The sequence below is a fragment of the Zonotrichia albicollis genome, chromosome 1, assembly GCF_047830755.1.
Source record: "Zonotrichia albicollis isolate bZonAlb1 chromosome 1, bZonAlb1.hap1, whole genome shotgun sequence".
Taxonomy (NCBI): Eukaryota; Metazoa; Chordata; class Aves; order Passeriformes; family Passerellidae; genus Zonotrichia; species Zonotrichia albicollis.
The window spans coordinates 79776459-79797520 of NC_133819.1; the positions used below are offsets into that span (position 1 = coordinate 79776459).

Here is a 21062-nt window from a genome sequence, read left to right on the forward strand (position 1 = left end):
ATTGCCTCCCTTTTCATGGCACTAAACATCACGTGTTAAAACATGGAGTTAGAATGATGGTCCTTTTTGGGGGGGGCTTCAGTGATTTCCATGACACTGCTTCAGACCTGAATTCTTCAGCTCCTAAAGTGATCCAAAATTGGAAGAGTACATATTTCGTTCATTTATACAAGTAATGTTCCTGAAAAAAAAAGAACAGCTGATTTTTGAGTTCCTTAGTAATGTAGTAGACAGAAAATTTAATTTTAATGTTTTTTTTCTGATCAGCTTCTCCTTCATGAATTTTATATTCTTCAGGGATGAAAACTACTTCCCCAGAATAAAAATGTGTCATAACAAAGAAGTCAGTGCAGCATAAAAAACCAACAAAACTGTCAGGTTATTCTTAGTTCTTGAACTACTAATGGTGTTAAGGGAAATAAAAAGTAATCTGGGTTCAGACTACAACTGGTTTAAAAGGTTTATAAGGTTACTGAGGTGTTATGGGAACTGCAGGAGCTCACTCCATTTTTTCCTCACTGTGTACACGTGTAAAACAGCTGTTTTTAAGTTAGTGCTTTGCCCTTGGCCTGCCAAAACACTGATACCAGAAGTAACAGTGAATTTACAAGCTCAGGTTTCCTAAACCATACAACACAAATGTCCAGAGCTTTCACAATTTTAAATTACCATTTTACCATTTCTCCTGCATTATGTTAATGCAATAAGTTTTTATCTTGTAAGCATTTTTCACATGGATTTTTTAGTCTTGTCTTTTATGTCCATTTTGGGGGTTTGCTCCAGATGAAAAAATTAATGGTAAAGGGTTAAAGCAAGCATTGTAGACCAAGGAACCTGCCTGTCTGATTCAGAGACCCATCAGCACACTTCTCTTGGACTAGTTCTTCATGCTTCAGTGAATCCTGGTGTAGGATTGGGTAAAAGCCAGACTCTCATTAAAAATAGATGGTATTCTCTGTAAATTGGGTTGCACTGCATTAAAATAAAAGAATAGATGTTCACATGCTGCTTTACTATAGACCTTTGTATACTGTAGTTTGTTTTAGCTAATGTAGCTACTGAAGCAAATACTAAATAGATCTGACCCTGAAACAGTTCTGATTCACGTGCAAACTGATTAAAGTTTGGAAGTTTTTTTCACCACAGATTTAATTTGAGATATGACAAGTTGCAGTTTAATGTAAGCTTTCCCACCATTCATAGCCCTTGCATTTTGGTGTGAATGTAACATAACTGAGTCTTTTGAAACACTTAATATTTTTCTTTAGCTGATAACTAAATGATTCATTAGAGGTGAACAGTTTTTTTCTGGATAGAAAATGCAAAAGATGAACAGTTTTTATGGTTATGGGGGGTGAGATAAACAGTATATATGCTGATTATAAAGGCTGTTTCAATTCTCATTTATTTTCATAGACCCAATTCATTTGTGATCATCACTGCTAATCGTGTTCTTCACTGTAATGCTGACACTCCTGAAGAGATGCATCACTGGATAACCCTGCTCCAGAGGTCAAAGGGGGACACTAGAGTGGAGGGACAAGAATTCATTGTGAGGGGTAAGAACTGAGTGGGGCAGTAAATAACATCTGTTATGCTTTGAAGAGATTGTCCCTACAGTACAATGTGGGCAATATGCCAACAGGATTAGTGTTGCAGCCTCGTCTTCCTGTGGTGGGCTTAACTCACAAATTAATACGGCTGAAATTATATTCTTGCTGTGCCGTGTAGGAAAACACTGTCATGATGACAAAGGTGTTTTTGGAAGTTGACAAGATAATTCTTCCAGTGAAACATCAAAATGGAAAGGTTTTCATATTAATTTTATCTTTACTTTTCGTTGTTTGAGAATTTTACTCAATGTTGGTTCATATGTGAGCTTATCAATTCACACAATGTTTTTGTTGTTGTTGAAAGTATACTTTGTTGTTGTTGAAAGTATACAACTTACTTTTAGCAACATACTTTTGTCCAACTCTGTCCAAGAAAACGAAGTGTGATTCAAATGTGTCCTTAACAGGGTGGCTACACAAGGAAGTAAAGAACAACCCAAAGATGTCCTCATTAAAACTAAAGAAGCGTTGGTTTGTTTTGACACACAATTCTTTGGACTACTACAAGAGTTCTGAGAAAAATGCTTTGAAATTGGGTACACTGGTCCTGAACAGCCTCTGCTCAGTGGTCCCACCTGATGAAAAAATCTTCAAAGAGACAGGTAATTGGTTGCTCTTGTTCAGGTATGCCTTCTGTCCTTCTACTTAGCAATGCAAGAAACAAGGCATAAGACTATTTTAAATGTCTTATTATGGGTGTAGTTCCACGAACAAATCCAGTTCCCAAGTCACTGAGGTGTTCTACAGGGAATTACTAGGTGAAAAACAAAGTAATGTATAGAGAAGTAAAATTTGTTCTCACCAACATTCAAATTATCACAGACTGGCACTGCAGCCGAGTTAGTCTGAGCACTTATGCTTACACATCAAACACGTGGGAGAAGACATGGATAACACTCTCCTCAAACATTATTTTGTGTGGAACCATGAGGGCCAGCATTGGAGCAGGTATAGGAGATGCAGAGTAAGAGTCCAGTTTGTGGTAACCTACACACTACACCTGAGTCAGCTCCACTGCGCACTTTCAGAACTGGTTTTCAACTCAGAAGCGTCTGTTTGCAAATGAGAAGTGACTGTTGACAGTCCTGTATTATCTCATTGGGGTCACTGGCACTTCAAAGAGGCTTTCACTAGTGAAAGATGAAACACATTTCCTTTGACTGAATCTGTTTCATAAAAAGCCTGTACAGTGATGCAGAGAAAGAATTTGAACTGAAATGCTCTTCCCTTCCTGTCATAGTTTCCACTTCATTGATGTAAAATTAAAGGTAGAAGAGGTAGTTTGTGCTTTATGCCTGTTTGTATGTGTGCCACAGACTATGAAAGACTCTTGCTACAAAGCAAGTCTGTCTCAGATTTTCCTGTTACAGACAGGACTGGAGAAGTAGGGCCTGCAAGCCACAAGGACCTAAGAGTATTCCACAGTATTATCAGTGGTGTCTTACAGTGATTTTTACTAAGATCACTGGGTAAAAGAGGGAGCTGCATGATGCATAGTTGTAGTCTGAGGCTACTCCTAGTCTTCTTTGAAGGAGAAAATCTCCTTTAATACCACAGTATTTGTATTATGATACTTAATAACTCACACACTTTTAGTTCCTGAAAGACTTCCAGCATGATCTGGGCTGCAGTCTGCTGGGCTGCAGCTTGTGTGATGAGCAGTTTTGCTGTTGTGCCAGGTTACTGGAATGTGACCGTGTACGGACGCAAGCACTGTTACCGTCTCCATACGAAATTGCTTAATGAGGCGACCCGCTGGTCAAGTGCCATCCAGAACGTGATTGACACAAAGGCACCCATTGATACTCCAACTCAGCAGCTCATTCAGGATATTAAGGTAGGCACAAGCAGGATGGCATGGGGTGAGAAAGAATGGTTCCTTAAATCTTTGTTTTGGCTTTGCCACATTGGGTAATAAAGCAGAAAATTATGTTTTAATTACACAGCAGCATGGACTAAAATTGTGAAACCTGAATGTCTTCTCTGACCTGATAAAGGAATTTCTGTCTAAACAGTAGAAGAGCAAACTTTGAAGTGCAGCTTGGAGGGCAAGAGGGATAACTTTTTTCCATTAAAATAGTAACAAGTTTTACTGGTTTGTGTAACTTAACAGGCTACACCTGGCAGTAGAGCACATTGTTCAGATTCATGAGTTAGCAGATGTGTTTGACTCTGTCCACAGTGAGCAGCACACTAAGATGTGGACTAAACAGCTCGTCTGACTTTTTTTTTGACATTATGGTCCTTTTCTTTTGTTATGATAGCATGGGCTAAGCATCTCATATCTCTGTATGATGAGAAAAACATTCAGTTAATGCTTACTGTTTTACAATCAGTAAAACAGGGATTTTATTGTTTTACTGATTGTAAAACATTGCATGCTCAGCCAGAGAATGTCCTTCTGGAGCTTTTTGCTAATGTGCATTTATGAGAGGATGAGGATTCTCACAAGAGACCAAAGAAATAGGCAAGAGGGGAGAACTGCTACTGACCTTTTCTCTTAGAGAGTGCCACCTCTTCTCTTATGAAAAAGAGGTTTTAAGTTCTCAGTTCCAAGATTATGAATGCTATTCTTCAGAGCAGGAGAAATATATGGAATTCAGGACCGATAGAAGACAGCGGTCACACATCTGTCAAACCTGGCCTAAGAAGAACAGTAAGAGTGGTATTTGAATGTGTAGAGTGGATTTACAGCAGCACTTTGAACTATTTTGTTTGGTAGCTTGTGCAGTTTCTAACTGAAAGGCCAATTAGTTATGCTGGAGAAATGCTTTTAAATAAAGCTTTTAAACAGGTATCATATTTCCCATTATGAATTGGTGGACTAAAAATGAATATAAAATGAAAACACACTTCAAAAATTGTTATGATACTTCATTTTGTTGTCCTGCAGCTCTGCTGTGGTTTGGTTTTTTTACTGCACAGATAAAGCAAGCCTATCCAAGGCCAAGGTTGGCAGGTACTGAGCATTCATAGCCCCACAGCAAGGCATGGCAGCCACAGCACCCACAACTGGATTTTGCACCAAATGGTGTCGGTAACACTGATTGCTCAGTTTTTTACAACCAACCTGAGGGCACAAAACATTGCATTATTCTTAAAGCTGGACCCCAAAACCTCTTTTTTTTCTTACTCCAATAGGAAAACTGCCTGAATGCTGATGTGGTTGAACAGATTTACAAGAGGAATCCCATTCTCCGTTACACTCATCATCCATTGCACTCACCCTTACTGCCACTGCCATATGGGGACATCAATCTCAACTGTAAGTTTGTCAATAATAGAACCACTTTTTATTACAAAAGACTAAACCAGAGGGTGGATTTTTTTAAGTCTACCGTGAAGTAATGTTGGCAAAACTATGATACAAATAGACAAGTTTCCCTGTTTTCTTTTGAGAAGAGCAGTTTGCTAGCATAGAGCCATGGGCTTGTGGTGTTCCTGCAAGAGTGTAACAGAAGGGAAGGTTGCTATTGCCTACAACAATACAGCTCAGAAGACTGAGTTTGAAAAGTCTTGCACTGAAATAAGCAACTATACCCGATTCACTCAGTCCCTTGAATCATATTCTCCTCCTAAAACTATTGTTGCATCCTACCCCCTGCAGGAAGTCACAGCAGCCACAGCTTCCAATTAACAGGTGTCCATTCTATAAGATGGGACAGGAAGCCTTATTTATGGGAAATAACATTTAGGAGTGTTTTAAAAAGTAATGTTTTGTTTAGTCCTGAAATGAGTGTAATCATCTCTCTTAATATTCTCAATTCAAATACTAATTTAGAAGTCACTTTTGAATAAAGGGTTCAGAGCTATTGATGACTGTGAACTGGGTGTCTGTATTATCTCATTGGGGTCACTGGCACTTCAAAGAGGCTTTCACTAGTGAAAGATGAAACACATTTCCTTTTACTGACTTGGATTTGGTTATCTTAGTTTGCAACTGCATATTAAACAAGATATTACTCAGACCAGAAGTTTCATCCTTGGGAGGAGGCTGGGAGGTTAATATGGAGTGTGATATGGCACTTCAGCAGTGTCACTTTTCAGGTGCATCATAAATTACATTTGGAACAAATCTCAATAGTGAATAAGCTCATAAAATGAGTTTGCATCATGCATTTGAAATGGAAAACACAGATTATCTAATATCCTGCATAACAAGGTCACAGAGCAGCATTAAGCGATTTCCACATTAATCCTGGGTCTGTTCCTTTCATATCTCATCTAAGCACGTTTCTCCCAATATTTCTTTTTGTAGTACTGAAAGACAAAGGTTACACAACTCTGCAGGATGAAGCCATCAAGATATTTAATTCTTTACAGCAGCTGGAGTCTATGTCTGATCCCATCCCTATAATCCAAGGTATCCTGCAAACAGGACATGATTTGCGACCTCTCCGAGATGAGCTCTACTGTCAGCTCATCAAGCAAACCAACAAAGTGCCTAACCCTGGGAGTGTGGGGAACCTCTACAGCTGGCAAATACTCACCTGCATGAGTTGCACATTTCTGCCCAGTCGCAGCATCCTCAAATATCTCAAGTTTCATCTCAAAAGGTGAGAACCTTTGGTCTACTAAAGCACCACAACTTTTAACAGTGTTTAAATATCTAGAAGTGAGACTTGTATTCACTTAGCAAACTGGCTATGCCAAACAGGGAATCTGAAAACAAAATGTTACAGGAAAAGTGTGTGTGAGTTGGTCTGAATGGAATTACACACATTTGAAGAATCAAGCAAGATGCTACAAAGTTGAATGCACATTTTGTTAATGTTGGCAAAAGGGGCAGTTCTTGTAACTGTATAAGCTTAAATGACTTTCAGCCCATATCCCCAGGTCCCATTCTCACCTGTCCAAACCAACCTGATAAGAATTCTTCATCCCACTTACCTTAATTTTATGAGATAGGCATTGTGCACATAAAAGAACAGAATCATATTTACAGATGTATTTGAGGTACAAACCTATGATTGCAAATCTGATTTTAAAATATTAGTGAACATTAAATAATAACAAATCCTTGTTGTCAGTTCAACATTAACCAGAATGTGGAGTTCCTCTTGCTGTGGTGCAATGGAAGAATGCAGAGTATGTCCTTAGGAAAGTTAGTGCACCAACAAACTCAATAATTTAAAAGTTTTGTCTATACTTGGAGCATTTCAGTTAAACAGTATACTGGATACAGAAATAATCTCAGGGGGAAAAATTCTCAAATAAGCAAATTTAGCAGCTGGCAGCTTAAAGTAATAAGCTTTGTCTCTCACAGGGTTCGTGACCAGTTTCCAGGCACTGAAATGGAGAAATATGCCCTTTTCACGTACGAATCTCTGAAGAAAACCAAGTGCAGAGAGTTTGTGCCATCGCGGGATGAAATAGAAGCACTGATTGGCAGGCAGGAGATGACATCCACAGTTTATTGCCATGGTGGGGGCTCCTGTAAGATTACAATCAACTCACACACTACAGCTGGAGAGGTGAGGAGTGGTGACAGAATGTCTTTGTAACAAAATCAGTGTTTCCCTTCCCATGCCAGTCCCAGGCAGCCATAGTGCTGCACTTTGGAAGCTCTGGGGCTTTCTCTGCCAGTCTCTCCTTTCTGGGAAGGAAAGGCTTACAGTGCTGTCCCTCCCCACAGTATGTTCTGGAGAAATCCCTGCTATAAAAACTCTTTGTGCTGCAGAGGCTTACCCAACTGTATTTCCTTCTTACAGGAAGAATAACAAGAAACACTAATCAATTAGGCAGAGAGCCTAATTATTGGAGAAACTTTAGTAGACACTAATGTGTATGATAGCCAAGCTGCTTCCTAAAACTGGAAGACTCTTGCTGAGTTGGTGTAATACCAAGGGTTATATCTGGCCAGGAGATAGCACATACATATTCTGAAAGAATAAAAATGACAGTGGAATTTGACAACAATTAATAATGCTGATGAGAACAAGTTAATAACGTTTTTAGCCTAATGTAAAACCTAGCTCTAATTTTTTCGAAGTATCTGTCTTACTCTGTGGTACTGTTTTTCCATGCTATGGTTTTTTCATGTGCTGTCTTTCTGTTAGGTGGTTGAAAAGTTAATTCGTGGCTTGGCCATGGAGGATAGCAGAAATATGTTTGCTTTGTTTGAATACAATGGAACTACTGACAAAGCAATTGAAAGCAGAACCATTGTAGCTGATGTCTTGGCAAAGTTTGAAAAGTGAGTGTACCTCTCCTTCTCTCTTCACTCTAATAAGTAGCAATTAAATAAATTTCCAATGTCAGTAATGCTGAATTTTCTCTTTGACTTGCTTGTTTGTGATGATACAGCTGAATTACACATGTGGCCGTTTCTGGAACAAAAGATCTTTTTTTTAGTTTCCTTAAAAGACTTAATAGCCACCTATCTACTTGTGTTGGTTTTCCTCTTTCCTGACACCAGTAGAGGGATATTTCTCATCACTATTTCCCCATTTTCTTCTCCACTACTACAAATTGTTCCACTGTTACTGGCAATGTGACTGTGAGAACTGAGCTCCAGACAGTCACTGGCATTCTGTTAGCTAACTTCATGTGGAAGTCACCACAGTACAGCTCACAACATTTCTCTTACTAGTAAAATTGAAACCACCTATAGAACTATAGTAAGAAAATGTAGTAAGTCTAAATACCTGTTTGTCATCCTAATGTTTTATGCATGGCAGTCGGCCCCTGTTATCCACATAAAATCAGGGGAAAAGGGAGTCTTTTAAGTGTTATGCAGTTCTATAACAGGACTTAATAATATCACTTTTATTAACAGCTGATTTATCTAAAAATCAACATTTATTAAGAGAATATGGGTTAGAAACCTTTGACTTGAGAACTGAGCCAGCATTTGTCCTTGATTTTGCTGTAGGTTTTAAATACACAGACACACATAAAGCAAAGTTCAGCTGATGCCTTGTTTAGATTCCACAGGTAGCAATTTAGAAAAGAGTTGGATTTCACAGATCTGATCTCTCTCTCTCTTCACACAATGATGCAGGCTTGCTGCCACTGCTGAAGCTGGGGAGATGCACTGGAAGTTCTACTTCAAGCTCTACTGCTTCCTGGACACAGAAAACGTCCCAAAAGATAGCGTGGAATTTGCCTTTATGTTTGAGCAGGTAAAGAACAAAGATTCTGTTTTGAAGCACTTTAAAAAGGAGAGAAAAAAGTGTTCTAGGCAGCAAAGAGAGTGTTACTATTTTGCTTCTCTTCAACCGAATGCACCACTACTCAAGCATCAAGAGCAAAGGAAGCAGTTCAGTAGTCAAAATAGGCCTATCCTGACATAAGTGAAGCACATATGATTTTTCTAAGCTGCATAAAAAAGAATAACACTTGCTTTTAATTTTCCTCTTCTTAAACCATTTTCTGGAGAAATTGTAAGAAATAAAGTGAAAAAAAGTGTGACTGGCAACAAATTAATTAATAAGAGATTCCTGCTGGCAACTGTACGGAGCTAATTGAGCAATAGGTAGGTTTTTATCTTGTCAGAAATGGATCATTTCCTAGGTGCCACAGTATAATAGTCCAGTCCCAGCAGTAAGACAGCTATGATGAACAGAAATCCACTCAGTGAACATGCTGAGCCCAGAATGAGGCTACACTGCAAAACATAAACTAAATTGGTTTCTAATGAAAATTAAATGCATCAGCAGCTGGATTTCTATTAAATCAATCCCTGTAGTTACTCAGAAACTCACTGATGGCTTTTATTATTGTTGATTGATCGTATCCTGTTCTACTATATTGCAAATGATTAAAAATTTTTCCAGTAGTCATCTTCTTTCAGTGGACACTAGAAACAGATAAAGATTTCTGTATAGGATTAAGATTTCTGGCTCTTTGCAACACCAAGACACTGACATTCTGTTGGTGAGCAAGACTGATGTGATCAAGAACTGATGTACCTCAATTTTCATACATATGAAGTGTTTTCCCCTTCTACATCTTCCCTGTAATAGAGTATTTCTTCCCTGTTCAGTTTAAGTTTTAAGACACCATATGATACCACAAGTCTACCAAAAGGGTCCTTCCACAACCTGGTAGCTCAGTGCAGAACTGTTTATTGTTGGCTGAAGGATCTGGGCAGTAGGTTGCCCTGGCTGGGCTTAGACACACAGCCATTCTGTCTGTCGTTACCTCTAGAGGAGTCATTCGGTGCCTCTGTTTGGGATGAAGTTCAAACAGCAAGAGGAAAACCTCTGAGAACTCTGCATCCAATCTGCTACATTGCATTATGGGCTTAAGAGGCAGATTCAGGCAGTTTTCAGTATGAACAGCTAAAACAAGCACATTTGCTGAAGCAGATTGTTTTCATGTGGCATTCTGTGCTGACTAGTGTTTAGCCAAATACTTTATGTCATGCCAAAACCATTAATATTTGTTATAAAGCATGACATTCAATCCCTACCAGCAATATTACAGCAATACCTTGAAGAGGTAACATTACATTCTAACATCAGTTCTGTTCTATTTTTTCTAATTATCTGCTTTTGATGTCAGTCATCAACTTTTTTCAGACAATTACGAAGATTCCCTTTTGTCATCAGTTTTAACTCTGCAGTCTCCATTATTTTAGTTTGAATCCTTTAATGATCATAAGGCACTGAAGAAAATCTTTTAGTTCTTTCTCATTAAAATACTGTCCTTCCATTTCTAAAAGACAGCTCCTTCTTCTGCATGTGTACAAGCTCAGGTAAACCATTTTGCATGTTTAAAGGCACACTTTGTACACCTAAACAAACTAGTTGTTACTTAGCTGTGTGTTTACTAAGCTTGCAATTCCTGGATCTCCAGACACAATGGGTGTTTGTTTCCTCTACTACTGTCATATGAAAGAAAACACCTAGCTGTCCACATTTTCACAAGTCTGAATGAGTGTGCAGAGAGCTGGGATTTTGAAAGTCTTTTTGGTTCAGAATCTCATCCCCAGTGCTACAGAGCACTCTAGATGTTGTACTAACCTGATTCGGGATTCATTGAAGATGTATTGTTCCCCCTCAGTAAAATGACGAAGCTGTCCTAGAGCTTGGCTTCTTTGGCTGGCAACATCAGTTTTCACAGCCAGATTATTGATAGCAGTAAACAAAATTGGAGAACCCATTTCTTCTTAATGCCCTTGAACATAGATGGCTTCTCCTCAATCAGATGTTTAGATCCTGTTTTCTCCCCTTTACATTTTATTTTCCTTTTTCATTGTTCAGTAACTCTTAGATATGGGAGTTCACTAAAAGCTGTCCTAGTAAAAGTAATTCCATTTAGCAGGTTCCTCAGTTGCCTTGCAGTTCTTCTGGTAAACCCAATCTTATCCAGCTTAAATTTGCCAAGAGATTTACCCCATTTGATTTATTTAATGGATCATTTATTTCAGGTCCTGGGTTGCCCTGGGAGTAAATCTGCTCCCCTAGTTTCTCATATTTCTTTCAAAGGCTTCTTTATAAAACGCTACCTTTTTTTCCCCTTGATAGGCTCATGAAGCAGTGATTAAAGGACATTACCCTGCTCCTGAGGAAACCCTCCAGGTCCTGGCAGCTCTGCGCCTTCAGTACCTTCAGGGAGATTACACCGTGCACACCACCGTACCAGAGCTGGAGGAAGTGTATCCCTTGCAAAAGCTGAAGTCTAGGATTACACAGTCGACCAAAACATTTACTGCACCAGAGAAGGCCGAGAAGAAACGAGCCAGCTTTCTTGAAGGAACACTGCGCAGGAGTTTCCGAAGCGGCTCTGTCAGCAAACAGAAGGTTGAGGAGGATCAGATGTTAGACATGTGGGTCAAAGAGGAAATCTCAGCTTCCAGGACTAGTATTATTGACAAATGGAAAAAACTCCAGAGGATGAATCAGGAGCAGGCCATGGCAAAGTACATGGCTTTGATTAAGGAATGGCCTGGCTATGGTTCAACACTCTTTGACGTAGAGGTAGGACCATATGAACATTCAAACTGCAGCTTACACTGTATAGGTGATGATTTCTTTCTTGAGCAGTGAAACCATAGATACAGTATCACAATGCTCAGACAGCTGATGTAATAAACTTGGAGCTATTAAAAGCCTACTCCCAGTAGCAGGCACTGTAGCTATTTAAATACACCAGTTAACTGTAAAATAGAGGGACGGAATGCTATTCTGACAAGTTGCAAACAACTATAAGTATAAAAGGCTACATTTAAAAAGGAACAAGCAATATGCACTTTTAACAAATGCTAACAGACAAAAACATCAACAGTAAGTGTTGTGTGGCTCCCACTGTTCCCCTTGCCATTAATTTACTTTTTTTCCTCTAGTGTAAAGAAGGGGGATTCCCACAGGAGCTGTGGCTTGGAGTCAGCGCTGATGCAGTTTCTGTCTACAAGCGTGGGGAAGGAAGGCCTCTGGAGGTGTTCCAGTATGAACATATTTTGTCATTTGGTGCTCCGCTTGCCAACACCTACAAGATCGTGGTGGATGAAAGAGAATTGCTTTTTGAAACTAGTGAGGTAAGAGCGAGGCAGTTTTGTTACTGGGGTCTTCCTGTCCCGATAGCCAGGCCACTTAGTAATTCAAGTAATGGCTGCAAATGTTAGAGATTTGCTCAAGATCCCTGTAAAACTAAAGGGAAGACAGAATGAGACAAAGAGAAGTCCTGAATGTTTTTGTTTAGCTGCAAAAGGGTTTTGTTGAAAGCTTGACAGTTTTATATTGTTGGTGTCCAAAGAAATTCATTCATATACTGTTACCTCACTGAGAACTGTGCTGTTCTTGCTCTTGGCAGGTGGTTGACATTGCAAAGCTGATGAAAGCTTACATCAGTATGATCGTGAAGAAACGCTACAGCACCTCTCGATCCGTGAGTAGTCATGGAAGTCAGGGCAGCTCCAGGTGAAAACAAAACCAGTTCTACTGCACCCTAAACAGAGTACATCACTCCTTGGCCTCAGAATGACCTGGGGACATCGATCACCTTTGTTGACAAGCTAACCAAGAACCGGAGTTTCGACGGAAAATATCTTCACACAATGTTTTAGAAAGACCACAGGGGGGCAGGGGAAAATCAGCTGAAATAGTCACATACCTAGAACTGCTGGCTCATTCAAAACTTTCCAAAGCATTATTACCTTCAGTTGATGTAACAAATGCCTTAAGACTGGATCCACTGCAATGCAAGCAGTAATAAGTGCCTTACAATATTAAGCCTAACTTGTATTGACCTAAAATTGCTGATAAAAGTCAAGAGGATTTCCTTTGTCCTTTCAGAACACTGAAAACAAAGTTATACTCATCCATTCTGCACTAATCTACTGGCCTGTATACAGATGGGAAGGGGGAGGGAAGAAGAGCAAGGTATATTTTTTTGGAGTGCTGCTGGCAGCTTTCCTGATGGATGCCAACACTTTGTTTCCCCTTGCTTCCATGGATGTGCACACTGTGCATGCATATTAGAGCTGTCAGTAAAACTTGACAAATTTTATTCTGTGTTTCACAAGTCTTTTGAAGCAAAGGGAATAAGTATGTGCAATGGTGTAAACAGTCTTTCTGTACATTTTAATAGTTCAGAGTTTAGTTGTTACAATTGTATGGTTACTTTTTAAGCAGTTTTATTAACAAGTAAATTCCAAGATTTTCATACACTGATTTTACTTTTGCAAATATGTATTACCATATAAGTAGCAGAAGTCTGCATTCTGTATCTGCTGTATGATAAAGAGAGATGTAGCTGAGAATATTTATAGAATACCCTAATATGGAAATACAGTTATCAGTTCAGTTCTCCATAATGTCAGCTTAAGTTTTTAATATTAATTTTTTTCTTTGAAAGACATCATGTTTTATACTTCTGGCTGGACTCCTTAACCCAGACTGACTGCCAAAGGCCAGAGCCCTTCAGAGTTGACTAGAGAAGGCAACGTTATACAATGCAACTGCTTTAATATTTTAATATTTTACCTGGTTGCCTGATGAAGGTTCTTGACAGTACCCTGTAAATAAATTGGGTAATATCAGCTAATAATAATTTGATTTTGGACCTTTATTTTTGTACAGAAATGCTGTAATATAAGGCAAAACTTTGTTCAAAGGTATCTTTTTGTCCACAGATTAAAAAAAAAAAAAAGAAAAAAAAAGAGACCTGAAAAACCTTACTGTTGTTAAAAACCTCAGCCTTTAAGGAATCATGCCTACTTACTGGGAAAAAAAAGTCCAGCAATAAAGAAAATATATGTAATGTGCTTTGTTTCTATTTCCTACTGAGTCAGACTTGCAACAAAATTTTATTTTCCTGTCTTCTCAGGAGGCAAGCCTACTGCACAGGCTACATGTGTGTGTGCATGCATGCTTTTGCTTGGAAAGGTGCATGTGCTGTGTGTTGTTCCGAGGCAGGTGTCCTTGCCCATGCAATGTGTTTTTACATGACACAGAGGGAATGCTGAGCAATTCCATGCCACAGTGAATGTGCAAGTGAAGCTTTTGCTATTTGTGTAGTCATGATGAAAGATGGCTTGTTTCATTAGCCAGGCACATCATGGCAGGGCAGCATGCACTGCCCTTGTAGTGTACATAGCCTTTGTAGGCTACAGGGCTTGCTCTGAGAAATCCTCCACCCTCCTTCCACTGCCAGATACTTCTAGTCACTTCATCTGTGACACCACCCCTCAATCCCTAATTTCATATCCCCACCCTCCCAGAAAAAGTAAACTTAAAGAATGTAAGAAACTATAACTTCAATATGTATGGTTACACACACACAGAGTATCTGAGACTGACTTTTTTTTTTTAATTTTCCCATATGCAAGTTGATTAGAAAGAATTTAGCTGCTCCTAGAAAGACATTCTTGGATTGGCACAATTGATACATTTCAGCCAGCACAGCAAAAACGTTCAATTTTGCCTGCGTGTAAACATTCTCAGAGAAGTCCCTCCACACCAACCCAGGAGTACACAAGATTACAGTCTTCTACAGGACCACAGTCTTGAGAAGCAGACACCACTACCTGATTCATTTGCCTCCTGACTGACTTCTGCGTGCTCTCAACCATTGGGAGGGATGTTTGCTCTTGGTCAGTGCACAGAAGTGCCTGTCACTACATCACTGTAATTAAGAGCTTCTCTTCATTCATGCCAAGCCTATGAACCTGCCATGCAAATCTTAGTCCAATAACTCTTACTGAGGCAAAGAGAAAAAAAATCCATAATTGTCAATACTCAACAGAACAAATGCACAGATTATGAAAATAAATACAGCATAATAGACAGACATGAGTTTGGAAGTGGAATGCTTGTCCATGTGCTCGGAACTGACCCCAGTTGTGGAACTGCCACTCATTCCCCCTCTGGAAGATGGTGGTTACCCCCGGTGGTTACCCCAGCTCTGTCAAAAACCCTCTGGGAGCACACATTGTGGTCCCACAGCCTGGTGGAATTCAGCCACACTGAGGAGAGCCCAGGAGCCCACCAGCCAGGCACCCTAAAGAGCCCAGGCCTGGGAATAGTGTCAGCTGCAATGGAAATAAAATTGTACAGCTACATCTTAGTATGCCCTGAAATCATAAAATTGCAGAATGGTTTGGGTTGGAAGGGACCTTAAAGATCATTTAGTTCCAATCCCCTTGCTGTGGGCAGGGACACCTTCCACTAGAGCAAGTTGCTCAAGGCTCCACCCAGTCCGTTCTTGAACACCTCCAGGTATGGGGCATCCACAGTTTCTCTGGGCACCCTGTGCCACTGCCCCACCACCCTCACAGTAAAGAATTTCTAATATCTAATCTAAACCTGCCCTCTCTCAGTTTGAAGCAATCCCCCCTTGCTCTATCAATACAAGCCTTTACAAAAACTGCTCCAGCTCTGCTGTAGTCCCCTTTAGGTACTGGAAGGCTTCTCTAAAGCCTCCCTGGAACCCTTACCAGGCAGAACAACCCCAATTCTCCCAGCCTGTCTTCATAAAAGGGGTGCTTCCATATCTCTAATCATCTTTGTGGCTGTACTCTGGACTTAGCTGGCCATGCTTCAATTCCTCCTACATCCTCAGGACTCTGTCTAGCACTTTTTCCGTGCCTCATAATACAATACAACCATTTGTCAGGGTGTCAGAATTCTTAATAAACTTAATTACAGAAGCTATGCAGTGGAAATTGCTCTTCCCCAGAAGAGTTGCATCAGAAAGCCAGGTTTCAAGCCCCACATTTCTGAGGCATTACACGGACTCACAGGTTTGCACCAGCTCAAATGCTCAACACAGGCACGCTGCAGCGCTGCCAGTCATGCTGCCCCAGGTGCATTTTGCAGAAACATGGCCAGAACAGTGTCTGCTTTTTCAGTGCTGACAGACTCTTCTCACAGCACAAGCACTCCACATCATTTACAACTCTGTGAAGAACAAAAGGGTACCAGCCACATATGACAGCACTGTCCTGAATAAAACTAATCCTTTCTGGAGCCCAGCCCTATAAAGTGACTGCATTTCACCCCACAACCTCCCATAAGATCACTACAGACACAAAGCCTTCGGTGCAATACAAAAACTCCCCATGCCGCAGCAGCCTTGGGAAGCCAGCAGAAGAGGGCAGCAGCGATCCAAGGAAAGGAACTGTACACTGAGTGGTTCCACCTGTAGAATGAATTTATCTGGTCTTTATCAGGAAGTTGGGGTAGGAGAGGGAACAGGGAGGACAATGAGTCTTCCCGTTATTCTTGCTCTCCACCTGTCACAAACAACTGTCTCAGGCAGCTCAAAGAATCACCAGCTAAAAGGTACCAGCAAAAGCAGGTTTAATATTAAAGGAAAAGTGTGACAAAATTTGTTTAAAGGTTTGCCCTACTGCTTGCTAGATGGTTAAAGCACACAGAGAAAAATTGAAGTAAAATCTAAAATCAATCTAAATCTAAAATCTACTACAAGTGACTTACATGGAGGCTGGGGATGGAAAAGAATGGGAAATGATAAGAAGGAATGAGGGAGACCCACCTATTGAGTCACAAGGTTCAGAGTGGACCCCTTTGCCAAACTTCGTCCTAGAAGTGACCAATGGTTTAGGCCTAAAGGGTTAAACCACACTTAAACTCAACAGCACTTGATTTATAGCCTAATTCAAACAATTTAACAAAAGATTTTACAGAATTTGCTACAAGCATGACAGTAACTCACAGGCCTAACTTACTTACTAATCTAATATATTTAAGAATCTAAGAGACCAATATTCATGATAAATTTTCTATAGCATGTTCAGACTTCCATGCACATAGACCTAAAGGAGTATGGACCTGTGAAAAATTCCCCTTGAGTTCAGCTCATGTTGGATGCCATTGCACCTTTTCAAGGGGTGAAGGGTTGAACCTCAAGCAGTGGGGGCATCACCCAAGGTCTGTCAGTCGCTCCAAATACAGCAAATTTGAGAGCTCACTGGCCCTGAGAGCCCCAGTCAGAAGGAGGATGCAGATTGCAGCTTGCTGTGGTCCTGGAGAGTTCACAGGGTCTCAGTCAGGACTGAGGTTTATAGGGTTGCAAGAGAGCTTGCTTAAGTCATAGTAATTTTCCATCCTGGAAGCAATTCAGGTCAGTCATTTCTTTGAAAATTTTATCAAATTTTCAAAACACTTTTATCAATTTACAAAACCACTATTCCACTTGGGTTATTATTCAGGCAACAAAAATAATTTTCTAAGGGTGTTTGTTAAAAACAGGAGCTCATCAGATAGCCTAAGTTCCTAGGAACAGTGTTTCTGATGAGCTGAAGAGGAATTTTGTAGATGCTATAGAACAGAGAGAGAGAAACAGCAAGCATTTCTCACAGCAGCTTGTGAGAAATTTTAAAGAGTTAGAAAAATGTGATACCTTGTTAAGTATAAGCAATTTGCAGGTAGTGTTTTTCTACTTTTTCACACTGTCTTTGAGAAGAACAGAAAGACAAAGATGTTTTTGTTAGTTAACCAATCAAATAAAACCTAATCATATCACTCTATAAAAACCGCACAGTTCCTTTGAATAAAACCTTATTTGTCTTTTCTATGATCCTGCTTCTTGCCTGTTCCTGTGTCAATCTCAACACAGAAGTAACAGAGCTTAGCCCAAGTGTTATTTCATTTTTCTTTGGTCCCTGACACCCACACACATCTCCTTGGGCAGACAGGAATCACACTCCTGATATTTACCAGCTGACCAACAATAAGGGGGACAGGAACAGGCCCAGACTTGCCAGAGGTTTAGGAAAAGGGGGGAACTATAGTAACCAATCTAGTAGCAAAAGGAGGCTGAAGAGGGGTTACTTAATTAAGCACAACAGACAAAAGGACAACCACTAGACAGGACTATGGGGTGTCCCAAGGGATATTTAGTATCCCTTACTGGGATATTAAACACCTCTGTTAAATGCCTGTACCCCAACGGGCAGCGGGGGAAACAAGCAGGAGGAGCGAGAGCTCTGTGTGCAGTCGCAAGGCTTTGGCCTCACTGCAGTCCCAGAGATGCCATGGGATGGCTCCCACAGTGGAATGTGGCCAGGAAGGGCTACATGCTGTTTGGGAGATTCAGAGCAGGAAGGCACGGTGCTGGAGTTGCCCTCTCAGTGAGGCAGCACTTGGAATGTATTGAGCTCTGTCTCAGGGCGGATGACGAGCCAGTCAGCTGCTTATGGGCAGATGAGTAAGGCTGACACTTGGGGTGTTTGCTCCAGGCCACCTGACTGGGAGGACAAAGTGGGTTACCCTTCTACAGGCAATTGCAGCAGCCTCAAAGTCACAGGCCATTGTTCATGTGGGGGACTTCAACCACCCTGACGTCTGCTGGAAAGCTCCACAGCAAAGCACAAACAGGCCAGGGGGGTCCTGGAAAGCACTGGAGACAAATTCCTGCCACAGATAGTGAAGGATCCCACAAGGAACAGTGTGCTGCTCAATTCATAAACAGGGAAAGCCTTGCTGGAGATGTGAAGGTGGGTGCAGCCCAGGCTGTAGTGGCCATGAGATTGTGGGGTTCAGTAACAGGTGAGGAGGAAGCAGAGCAACAAGTAAAATTACAACCATGGACTTCAGAAGAGTTAACTTTGGCCACTTCAGGGACCTTCTTGGAAGAATCCCATAGGAACAGGCCCAGGAGGGAAGAGTTGGTCAATATTCAAGGATCACTTCCTCCAGGCTCAAGAGCAATGCATCCTGATAAGCAAGAAATCAGGCAAAGGGAGCAACACACCTGTTGGATGAAAAAAGAACTGCAGTCATTACTTATGCATACATAGGAGCTATACATGAGATGGAAGCAAGGTCAGGCCACTTGGAATACAGAGAGGTTGTTCAGAGTAAACAGAAATGAGGCAAGTCAAGTCAATGCCCATCTGGAATGACTTCTGGCCAAGGATGTCAAGGAAAAGGAGGGCTTTTTCAAATACATCAATAAAAAAAGGTAACCAAAGGATGATGTGGGACTGTCACTAAATGGAGGGGGGGTGGGTCCCTTGCTGAATACCTTCTTTGATCAATCTTCACTGACAAGATCAGCCCTTAGGGACCTCTGACCCTGGAGGCAAGGGCAAATGAACATCAGGAGGAAGACCTTCTCTTAGTCAGGAAGGATTTGGTCAGAGAACACCTAGGCAAACTTGACATCCACAAGTCCATAGGCCTTGATGAGATGCATCCATGCATCCTGAGAGAGCAGGCAGACATCATAGCAAGGCTGCTAACAGTCACCTTTGAAAGGTCATGGAGATCAGGAGAGGTGTCTGAGGGCTGAAAGAAAGCAAACATCACCCCAGCCTTAAAAAAGGGTAAGAAGGAGGACTCAGGGAATAACCAGCCAGTCAGCCTCACTTCAATCCATGGAAAAGTGATGGTGTGCCTAATTCTGAAGTGATAAAACAAAGCTGCGAGAAGTGACCAACACCCCAGAACACTGTGCAGCCTTTCAGAAGGACCTTGACAGGCTGCAGAGATGGACAAAGAACTGCCTGAAATTCAGTGAGGGCAAGTGCAGTGTTGTTACCTTGTTGCAGAGGCTCCATACTTCTGTCTCCTATCACAAAAGTTCCATACCTTCTTGGTGTTTTTCAGGAGTAGCTCATCAGAGCACTGACTCTCTCTTCTTCACAAAGCAGCCAACTGCAGTTCCCCTCTCACTCAGTCACCCCACTCTTTTATAGCACTCTTCTTCTCATTGGTTACAGCGGGGGCATGTTAAAGTCAGGCCTGTTCCTAATCTTTGATGATTGGCCCAGCTGAAACTCCTTAGGGGTGAGATTACTTTCCACACTATCTTTATTTTCTTACATTCTATTCCCCTAAAATGCAGGGTCCTGCCTCTGGAGAAGAATAACCCTATGCACCATGACAGGTTGGAGCCCCACTGCAGGAAAGTAGCTCTGTGCAGAAGGACCTGAGAGTCCTCATGGATAAGAAACTGTCCATAGGGTGCATTAAGAATAGCACTGCAAGCAGATTGAGGGAGGTGATCCTGCCCCTCTGCTCAGCCCTGGAGTGCTGTGTCCAGTTCTGGGCTCCTCAGTAAGAAAGACATGGAGCTCCTGGAGCAGGTCCAGCAGAGGGTGAAAAAGATGATTACAGGACTGGAGTATCTCTGTTATGAGGAAAGGCTGAGGCAACTGGGCCTGATCAGCCTTGAGAAGAGAACTGAGGGGGAGTCTTATCAATGTTGATAAGCATCTCAAGGGAGAGTGTTAAGAGGATGTAGTCAGGCTCTTGTAAGTGCCAAGTAGGACAAGAGGCAGCAACTGATGCACAGGAAGTTCCACCTGAAGATGGGGAAGGACTTCTTTATGGTACAGGGGCCTGAGAATTGGGGCAGATTGCCCAAAGAGGTTTTGAAGTCTCTTTTACTGGAGGTATCCAAGAATTGTCTGGACCCAATGCTGTCCCACATGCTCTGGGGAACAGGGATGACCCTGTTTGAGCAGGGAGGTTGGACCAGCTGACCCACTGTGGTCCCTTCCAACCTGATCCATCCTGTCACTCTGTGAAACATCCTCTCATTCAAATGCATTAGAATTAAAAACCAGCAGGTTCTGATGAAATTCCATCTTCAAGCCCTGCTTTCTCAGTCATAAGGAAGGCTCTTGCATGCGCTCTGCACAATTCCATGTAAAGGAGACTATTCTGCATTCTGAAAGACATTTCCCTTTTTTCTTACACCTTGCCTTGTGGGAGAGTATTTCCCCATTCATACTGCCAGATTCATGTCTAGGTACAGTGCCAGTTCTCTACCAGGCATTTCTCTATTTAGACATTTTTCTCACTAGGAACTTCTCAGTTGACTAAACCTAACATTGCACTTCATGTTTTTACTTAATGTTTTACACTTTCTACAAATAAAGCCAAAATGTCCAAACTTGCTGCTTCGCAGTAATTTTGATTCTTCCTTGACAATGACAACTCCAGTATGAGCTTGCCTGTTCCATAAACTCTAAACAAATGCTAGATTCAGAGATTGCTGTCATGCTTGGCCTGCTCTCACACGAAGTTGACC

At 41.2% G+C, this 21062-nt stretch overlaps 1 protein-coding gene across 1 annotated transcript in view; it reads left to right on the forward strand.

Annotated features, from left to right (window-relative positions):
• MYO10 (myosin X) overlaps nucleotides 1-13820 on the forward strand; it is a 166107-nt gene extending 152287 nt beyond the window's left edge. Inside the window, exons 31-41 of the mRNA XM_074545473.1 lie at nucleotides 1417-1559; nucleotides 2021-2215; nucleotides 3293-3450; nucleotides 4755-4878; nucleotides 5872-6169; nucleotides 6880-7087; nucleotides 7673-7809; nucleotides 8617-8737; nucleotides 11087-11539; nucleotides 11905-12096; nucleotides 12372-13820. Of these exons, the coding sequence (XP_074401574.1) occupies nucleotides 1417-1559; nucleotides 2021-2215; nucleotides 3293-3450; nucleotides 4755-4878; nucleotides 5872-6169; nucleotides 6880-7087; nucleotides 7673-7809; nucleotides 8617-8737; nucleotides 11087-11539; nucleotides 11905-12096; nucleotides 12372-12482 (2140 nt within the window). The 3' untranslated portion in view covers nucleotides 12483-13820. The remainder of the gene's footprint in view (nucleotides 1-1416; nucleotides 1560-2020; nucleotides 2216-3292; nucleotides 3451-4754; nucleotides 4879-5871; nucleotides 6170-6879; nucleotides 7088-7672; nucleotides 7810-8616; nucleotides 8738-11086; nucleotides 11540-11904; nucleotides 12097-12371) is intronic.
• The last annotated feature ends 7242 nt before the right edge of the window (nucleotides 13821-21062 follow it).